The sequence below is a fragment of the Notolabrus celidotus genome, chromosome 4, assembly GCF_009762535.1.
Source record: "Notolabrus celidotus isolate fNotCel1 chromosome 4, fNotCel1.pri, whole genome shotgun sequence".
Classification (NCBI taxonomy): domain Eukaryota; kingdom Metazoa; phylum Chordata; class Actinopteri; order Labriformes; family Labridae; genus Notolabrus; species Notolabrus celidotus.
The window spans coordinates 36,738,943-36,747,889 of NC_048275.1; the positions used below are offsets into that span (position 1 = coordinate 36,738,943).

The 8,947-nt window shown below is 42.9% G+C and overlaps 1 protein-coding gene across 2 annotated transcripts; it reads right to left on the reverse strand.

Annotated features, from left to right (window-relative positions):
- Positions 1-1,361: 1,361 nt before the first annotated feature.
- On the reverse strand, positions 1,362-8,344 carry fgf8a (fibroblast growth factor 8a). 2 transcript variants are annotated; one of them, XM_034682135.1, is made up of 5 exons: positions 7,807-8,344; positions 7,668-7,704; positions 6,620-6,767; positions 4,599-4,705; positions 1,362-2,462 (listed from the first exon to the last, which is right to left on the reverse strand). In XM_034682135.1, the coding sequence occupies exons 1-5, from the start codon at positions 7,836-7,838 to the stop codon at positions 2,178-2,180; spliced, it is 609 nt and encodes a 202-aa protein (XP_034538026.1). In that variant the 5' UTR covers positions 7,839-8,344; the 3' UTR covers positions 1,362-2,177. The 2 variants fall into 2 exon arrangements, with proteins under 2 accessions (XP_034538026.1, XP_034538025.1); XM_034682134.1 differs by having other exon boundaries at positions 6,620-6,800.
- Between the last annotated feature and the right edge of the window lie 603 nt (positions 8,345-8,947).

The window sequence follows — 8,947 nt, forward strand, 5'->3', positions numbered from 1 at the left end:
TGCTCCCCACATGTCCTGTCTCTCTTCGGCTGTCCTATCCATGAAGGCAAAAATGCCCAAAAAATATAACTTAAAAAAAAATAATTGACTTGAGTACTGTACTTAAGTAATTGTTTTGAGTATCTGTACTTTACTTGAGTATTATTTTGGGGGGATACTTATTACTTTTACTCCACTACATTCAGAAGACAATCATTGTACTTTGACTCCTACATTTCTACCAGTGCTCTAGTTACTCACTACTTTATCTTTGAAGTCAGCTCATGAATTTCCTTCTCTTTTCTGAAATCTGATCCTAAGACAGTAAACTGTGTTTGTGTAGTTCTGTTTGTCTCAGTGGTTTAGTTGTACCTGTATATCGTGTGTCTCCATGGTTGAACGTGGAGCAAACACAGAGCATCACTCAGATCAGACAGTTCATGTAGAGGTGGTAATGATGGCTATAATTCTCCACCTGAGCACCCATGGTCATATCTTCAGAGCCGTGTTAGAGGTTTTTGAAATGAAGAATGATACGTATGGTTTGAAATGTTCTCCCTGTTTCCCACTCTGCCCAAACATACAAACATTCACTGTCCAACCTGAGAGAGCGTGTTGAGCTACGTAACGTTTGTTTCATTCCAGATGAACATTTCAAACTAAGGTGTCTGTGCTTGGAGTAACTTAGTGTCTGTTTTTATTCCATGGTTTAGTTTTTAGAGATTTCAAGTAATGGTTCTTAATAATCATAATGTAACAGAATGTACTCCTATGTGTTCTTGACTGCACTTATGCTTTGTGAAAATACAATGTTTGAGATATTTTAAAAAGTACTTTGAATACTTCAGTATGTTTAAAAGCAAGTACTCCAGGACTTTAACTCAAGTAATAATCTGACTGATCAACTTTCACTTGTATTGGAGTAATGTTTGACCAGGAGGATCTATACTTTGACTTCAGTAATGAAGACGTGTACTTTGTCCACAACTGGACTTGAGCTTGGGTGCATGAAGACAGCATCTGGGGTTTCCCCCCTTTTTGACAATATCGTTCTATTCTTCAAGAGCACCTTGCTTCTACTTTCTGATTTTAGTAAACATGTTGCCTTGTCAATGTTTCAGATGAAGTGGGCACAGATGTGTTAATCTGTAACTATGACACCTAAATAAATATTCTTTAATTCTGTCTATTTAAAACAAATAATTGTTTATCACATTTTGCATCTCGTGTCCAACATGTTGCAGACTTTGGTCAAAGTGCAAACACAGTGAGAGTGTGAGGATGAGGCAGGTGTGTGAGGGGCTGCAACAAGTACCAGACAAGAATGTAATATCAGTATTTTAATGTACATTTATTACACATTTTAAATAAATATTCCATCCTTAAAATTATTATACACATCCTCAAATAAAAATATAGTTATATATATATTTATATATATTTATAAAAACAGACATTCAGGGGGCAACAAGAACACAAAAGGGTGAGGGGTAGTTTGTGTCAGGGGCTTCCTTACACTTCAATGCATTTTGTACACAGAAACATTACAGTCAGATTACAGGAAACCTGTGATTATCAAATGTAGCTGCCACATGGATCCATCAGATGCTACTAAAGCTCTGTTTGCTTCAGCCGTGAGAGAAAGAAACAGAGTGATACCAGTCAGGATGCAGCATCCAGCAGAAGCTTTCACACTGCAGTGTTACCACCATATGCAACGTTTACTGACACCCGGTGCTCTCCAACACAGTGTGTGACAGTTTGTGTCCCTAGTCGCAGCGTTCCCTGGCAGTGCGGTCAATCAGGGCCCTTCAAGTCTCCTTGAGCAGCAGGCGAGAGTCAAAAAATGACTCCACTGGTCAAAATAAAATAAAAAACTAAACACATAGCACTCTACCGAGATGTCCTTGAGAAGTCAGACAAGTTATGTGCATCTATGAACAAAATGTCCTCTATCTTTTTTTTTCACGCAGGTCAGTACTAAGTCTGGAGTACAAAAATAGATTTCTCATGTTTTCTTCGTCTATGTACAGCCTTGTTTTTTTGAGAAAATAGAACAAACTACACATTAAGATATAATAACGCTCAGTATAAAAATGTCTGTAGAGGTCTTTTGGAGGGCAGAGGAGTTTTCAGCTGCTGGTACTTCAGTCAGTCTGTCAGTTTATCCTCTTCCCCTCTCTTTCTTTTCTTCCTTCTCAGCGCTCTGACGAGTATTTCGTACGTTTAGTCCTTTGACTGAAGGGGTAGTGGATGAAGTCGAAAGGGTGATGGTGACTTGAGTGGGCGGGCTGCTGTCCCTTGGGCAGCCTCTTCATGAAATGGACCTCGCGCTGGTGCTGGCGTGTCCGCGAGCCTTTCCGTGGTCGGCCTCGGCGTGTAAAGGCCATGTACCAGTTCTCGTAGCGAGCGTTCCTCAGGGCCGTGTAGTTGTTCTCCAGGACGATCTCCGTGAAGATGCAGTCGCGGCCTTGTCCGTTTTTCTGCAGAGACACAAACAAACACAGACGGCTGTTAGAGACGAGTCCTCAGTGAAGATTTACAGATGGGAAATATCAGATGTATAAAGGCTTCCCTGTGCAGCCGGTCCCCTGCATGCACACACACTCACACAGCACTCCCCTCTTACATGCAGCATATGTTACACTCATTACAGATCAGAGAGAGGGGGATGACAGTAAGCGATGACTCTTCTCCCCCTTCAGAAAACATCCAGCAGCCCTTGTGGGTCAGTAGCTGCAGGATGGATCCCCCTGCCATAAAGCCTTAATCAGACCCAAGTATCACTTTCACCCCAGGTTTGATCTCCTGTTGCATTCACAGTGTGGCTAAATTTATCCCACCAAGTCTGCTTGAATTAGACCCTGATCAATAGATCCTGAACTACATCTCAGGAGTCCTCCTCAGGGTTCAGTTAAAGCCTCATTCGATCAGACGGTGAATAAAAAGAAGACCTCCATGAAGCTAAAAGACATGATATGAATGTCGTCAGTGAGAAAACGTACAGTAAGGTCAGCTGACGCAGTGCTCACTGGCACGGACACACAGTGCTAACCTACTGTAACATGCTCCCACCTTTCTGCACAGAATAGAGTGTTAAAAATAGTCATGGTACACCCGTGTGCTTACATACAGTCAGAAGACTCTCTCTGTGTTCATTCTTTCTCTCTCTAACACACACACACACACACACACACACACACTGGGGCCAGGGCAGGCTGTGACTGGGCCCGTAGCTCAGGGCAGATGGTGTACGAGGCAGGGTGCTGGGTGGGTGAAGGGGGGGTGGTGTGTTTGGGGGAGCTGCAGAGAGGATGGCAGCTCTGTTTATTAGTCGTCACAGTGAGAGAGGGACGCTGAGATGGCCTGCACACCTTTACACTCACATAACACCAACAGCAGTTTAAGAAAACCATGATACCTGCAGCCGTGTGTCACAGAACTCCGGATCAAAACCGTCATACAACAACTCTGCACTGATCATAGAAGAGCTTTACATAAGCAGCACTGCCATCCTCCATATGACAGCACATGCATAACACACACACATATGCTGGATACACTGCTTTTAATGCATGAGAGACTGCAGCTCCATGAAAAACATACAAACACTGTCTCAAGATTTTCTCACACTTCCCTGCCGACACTTGGATGAATTGTTTTTCCTTTAGAGTAGGGTTTATATGGGTTTAGAAAATATGGTGTACACTACCAGTCTAAAGTTTGGACACACCTTCTCATTCAATGGTTTTTATTTATTTTAATTATTTTCAACATTGTAGATTAATACTGAAGACATCAAAACTATGAAATAATCTGGTTTTACCATAATCTGGCTATCCATTGTGTACTAACCCTACCTCTGAACAACACAACTGATGGTCTCAAACACATTAATAAGGCAAGTCATTCTACAAATGAACTCTTGACAAGGCTCATGTTCATTAGAAACCATTCCAGGAGACCACTTCATGAAGCAGACTGAGAGAATACCAAGAGTGTGCAAAGCTGTCATGAAGGAAAAAGGGGGCTACTTTACAGAATCTAAAATATAAAACAGATTCTGCTTTGTTTAACACTTTTTGGTTCATTCAATATTTGCATATATGTTCTTTCATAGTTTTGATGTCTTAGGTATTATTCTACAGTGTTTACAATGACTAAAATAAATACAAACCCTTGAATGAGAAGGTGTTTTTTTTGACTAAATCTTTAAACTCATGAAACTGATGCACCTTATCTTATTTCAAACTATTTCAGGGCCGAAAAGAAAAGCTGTCTCTCCACTGATTCAGAGTCACATGAAAAGCACTTCCAGTTACTAGAATATGACACCAATTTGATTGAATCTTTACGTTCTAAAACATGATATTTTCACTTTCCTCAAACATCCAGCGAGCTGATGAGCACTAAATGATTTTAAATTCTCTGCTCTCAACACGTTGTCCTCATTAATCAGTGTCTGTCCCTACCTATTTGTCCACTAAACAAACACTAAATCCTCCCCTTCACTCTGATAGCTGTGCTGCCACCACCGTTGACACTTTGAACCCGGCTACAATAAGCTAGTCAACCTTTTGCCTCTGCTCCTGCTGGCTGAGGTCAACTGTTCCCCTCACCTTGCCGATGAGCTTCCCCCTCTTGTTCATGCAGATGTAGAAGCCCGTCTCAGCTCCCTTGATGCGTACTCGACTCCCGAATGTGTCCGTTTCCACGACCAGTTTGGCTGAAAATAAGGAAGAGACAAAAAGAGAATTGTAAGCGACTACAGCTCAGAGCAGCACGCTGGGTTAGAGGTTAACATGGATGCAACATGTTACAGCGCATGATCACAAAAACATTAAACACTAAAATGCTTGCTGTGTTTCTAAGAATGCATGCTCTCTTTTTCCTCCTATGCGCACACACACTCTCTCTCCACACACACACAGACACAGAAAACCTGTGGGACCATTCCTGGGGATTTATGCAAGCTGAGATTCTTGCGAAATGATAAAACCACGTGTCTGTGGGTTCTTTGAAAGCTAAAGAGGAGATCCTGGCAGGCCCATCATGAATTCCTTTTCAAATAAATCTGCATTGACCTCACACATAAAGCTCCACATCTATCTCTATATCCTGACTACTGCTGAGGGAAACAGGAAATACACACAGTTTTCAGAGCATGACTTTACGGAGCTTTACACATCTTTTACTTTGCTTTTCAACAAGAAGTTAAAGATAATTTCACTTTGTGCATGTATAAAATGTGCATGGACATATTTCTCTTTTCAGAGATATGATGCAGAACTTTAAACGCCACTATCAGATGATGCATTATGATACATTATGATCCACACTGTCTCATAAAAATGGCTCCTTGGCTTCTGCCAGGGCGTCAATGTGGTCACTACAGTCAACCAACACACTGACAATCGTCTCCTCTTGGTGACTGAGCTCAGCACAATGACACAGCTACATGTTCATTGTTATCAGAAGGTTTTAGAGGATAGTTGGATGTTCAGTTTCTTCTATTTTTCAGTAATAAATTATCTGAACAACATCAACAGAAAGTGGGCCAAAGGGTTTTTCTACGCCTGCTCGGTTGGTTTGATTCTGAGGCTGGATGAAGAGGGGAGCTTGAAGCTGGGGGTGGAGGGGAAGACGGAGCTATGCAGGAAATGTTCAGGAGTCAGAAGTAAGATTGCTTCTAATGGCTCTTCCAGACCTGCGGGATCTCTGGAGGATCACCTTCAGAACCATCTACAAACCACTGGACAGTTTCCCTCCACGCAGAAGCTCAGAGAGGGATCACAGAGAGACCGTCTCCAGCAGTCAGCTGAGAGGATGAGGGCCACAGGCCTCAAGAAAACAGCCATGGTAGAAATACCAATAAGTAGATGAGAGCATCTTTGACTGACTGAATAAACGGGCCTTCATCCAACTCTGTCTACCAATGTGCTGTCTGCATCAGGAAGACCTTCTATCACTACATCTGGTATTAACGAAACTAACACAAACATTGAAATGAATTATGTCTCATGAGCTGAAGATTTTTTCTCTTTTATTTGAGATATGTTGCTTTTTTAACTTTAATGTAATTTAATGACATCAGATTGTTGGCTTTGAGCCAAAAAAATATGAAAACCAAATAATTTGAATTAAAAAGTTTATTCCAAAAAGAGAGAAGTGGATCAAATATATGTTCAATAATTTACATATTTTAAATTAAATGTGTATCATAATAATAATAATAATAATAATAATAATAATAATAATAATAATAATAATAATAATTATAATAATAATTATAATTATATTATTACATCTATTTGCTCTCCAACAGCACGTGATAGAGAGAGGGATTATTTTTTAACTTCATTTTAATGTAATTGAATTATATCTGGAAGCCTTGGATCCTCAGACACCGGCCGGCCGCTCACAGGAGCGCACTTCAGAAGATTTATTTCGTTAGTTTTAGTGTCGTTATTTTTTGTATTATTAAATAAAAAGAAGAAAAGGATTTGTGTTGAATTAAAATTAAAAAATAAACTTCACCTGTTCAGTAAAATCCTGTCCGAGTGAGAGAAATGAATCTTAGTTTTTTTAGGGGTTGGTTTCTCAGTGGTGGGTATCAAAGATGGGGTTCGTGTCTGCTTACCGTGCACATCTCCATCGTCGGCCATGGCGTTGATCTTCTTGTTGGGCAGGACCTGCACGTGCTTGCCGCTGGTCCGACTGTACAGCTGGTAGATCCGGATCAACCTGCGGCTGACGCGGTCCGTCACTTTGCTCTGCTCGCTTACATGCTGCGTGAAATTAGGCGGGGACTGATTGGTTACCTGTCAGAAATTAGACGTCATCACAATCATCATTATGTGTTCATTCGTCCTACTAACGTGTATTTATTTTTACTGACATTAAACTGAGGGAGAAAAAACGAGTCTGAATAAGTTGTGAGAATGAGGCCAATTGTGTGTTTTCTGGTCACTGTAGGAAATGGTTTAAACACTTAAGCACAGTGGGAAAAGATATCCTCACGCAACAACAGCTTGTTGTTGTTTTTTCCCAGAGCGACAAGTGTAACAAGTTCCAGGAGAGCTGCTGCCAAATGAAATTAACAGCTTCCAAAAAAGACGCACGGCGTGATTACAGGTTGTGCGCACAGGAGAATGTGCGCCACCGCGCAGAGGGAAAAAATACTTTCTGATCGAGAAAGACTTCATCTGACTTCCTGTATCATCTCAAGTATCAGAGCATCCACTTTAAATTCACATGAAGCCGTATTTAGTGTTTATATGAGTCTCTGTCCGCTGTGCTCGCTGTGATGGAATGACTGCTGCTAACGGAAACATTGGCCTTGCTCACTTTGAACCCCACGACATTTTTCACAAGACTCGCGAGCATTTTCCCTCTGCCCCGATGCCCCGTCTGTGCCCGCGCGCCCTGTGCCAGGGCCGGTGTGTTCATCAGCAACCTGCCAGCGGGCCGCGCGCCCCGCTGCCCGGCGCACCGTGGGAGCCATCCGATATTGTTGTATCACAGAATGTTCGGATGGTCCCTCACCTTCCCTGTCCCACTGTTACCGCGCCATGAATGTATGACTTCGCTTTGTTTTAGAGGTTTTTGACCATATAATAATTCATTCAGCGCAGAGTAAAAAACACAACATTCTGAAACATGTAAATGAAATAAAAAAAGGTACATACCTGAGCATAATAGCAAAATGCAAGCAAGTGTAGCAACCTGCGAAGAGGGAGAAAGAGAATAACAAGCGTTATGTTTCATCGGAGCTGAAGGAGCACCAACAATGAGTCAGGAGTGGAAGAGAGGAAGGACAGCACTTACAGATAGCTGCGTCGGGGTGGGATGAGTCGCATGTTGGATGATGGTGACAAATAACCTTCCAGGTAATATAGAGAGCAGATCTCGTTAGAAATCAAACAGCCAAGTCCAAAGATTTCACTGAAATCCACAAAAGGTCAGAGGTGCTGTCAGAGATTCTCACGCGTGTCCCGCGGACACATTCTCCATCAAACTAATGTCCATCACCGGAGAGCTCCTGCTCTGCTGACGTCTGCAGGCTGAATAAGAGTGGTAAATGATGATTTCTTATTAAATCAAGGGCAGTCTGACTCTATCTGACGGCTCTGTAGAGTCTAAGTGCACTTGCAAAGGCAGATCTGTGCGATGAAGTTTGGCGAAAAGCGCTGTAGGGTCTTTAGTTTTTCGTCCGCGCTGTCAGACTAATCCTCCAGGTTTGTAATCCCTGTGGTGCTTTGCGGCCTTCAGGTGTGTGTGATGCCGGCTTGCTCGGGCTCCTCAGAGTTCTCCCAGTGACTCGATGCTGCTGCTCCGCTCGGCTGTGTCAGGACTGCAGACAGGACGCTCCTTCTCTCCTCTCTCTGCTCCCATCCCACACCGCTCCCGTGTCAAGCCTCTCACTCGGCGCTAACACACCCCCGGTTAAAATGGCAGGCTGATCTGCTAAGAACAAGCCCCCTTTTTCTGCAGAACAAAAGCAGACAGCCCCAGTCCCACTCCCCCCTCCCTCCCCCTTGATTTAAAACATCTCTTTACCTGAGGAGCGGTCCACACTGGGTAGGGGGAGAAAGGGCGAGGAGGAGCCTGGGCTGGCTGCGCTGCGACCACAAGTCTGAGAAAGAAAAAACACTGTAATGCAAAATGACTCTGATCATGATGATACACATTTGTAAGTTTATACTGATAGCTGATGAAACATGATGACCCCGCGGACCCCCGCGGCGCATCCCTTCCCCTCTCATGTCCATGTATTCTCTGTTCTTCCAGTTTTGGGGACGCGCTGCGCGCTGAGCGGAGCCGGAGCTGCAGCTTTGTGTATTGACAGAGCAAAGTGTGAGACATATTAACAGGATTACAGGCGATTAGCGTTTTGGAAACACTCCCTCCCTTCATTTGATAAAGAGTTTCTTCTTCTTCTCCTCTTCAAGGGTTAAGTCATCTGATG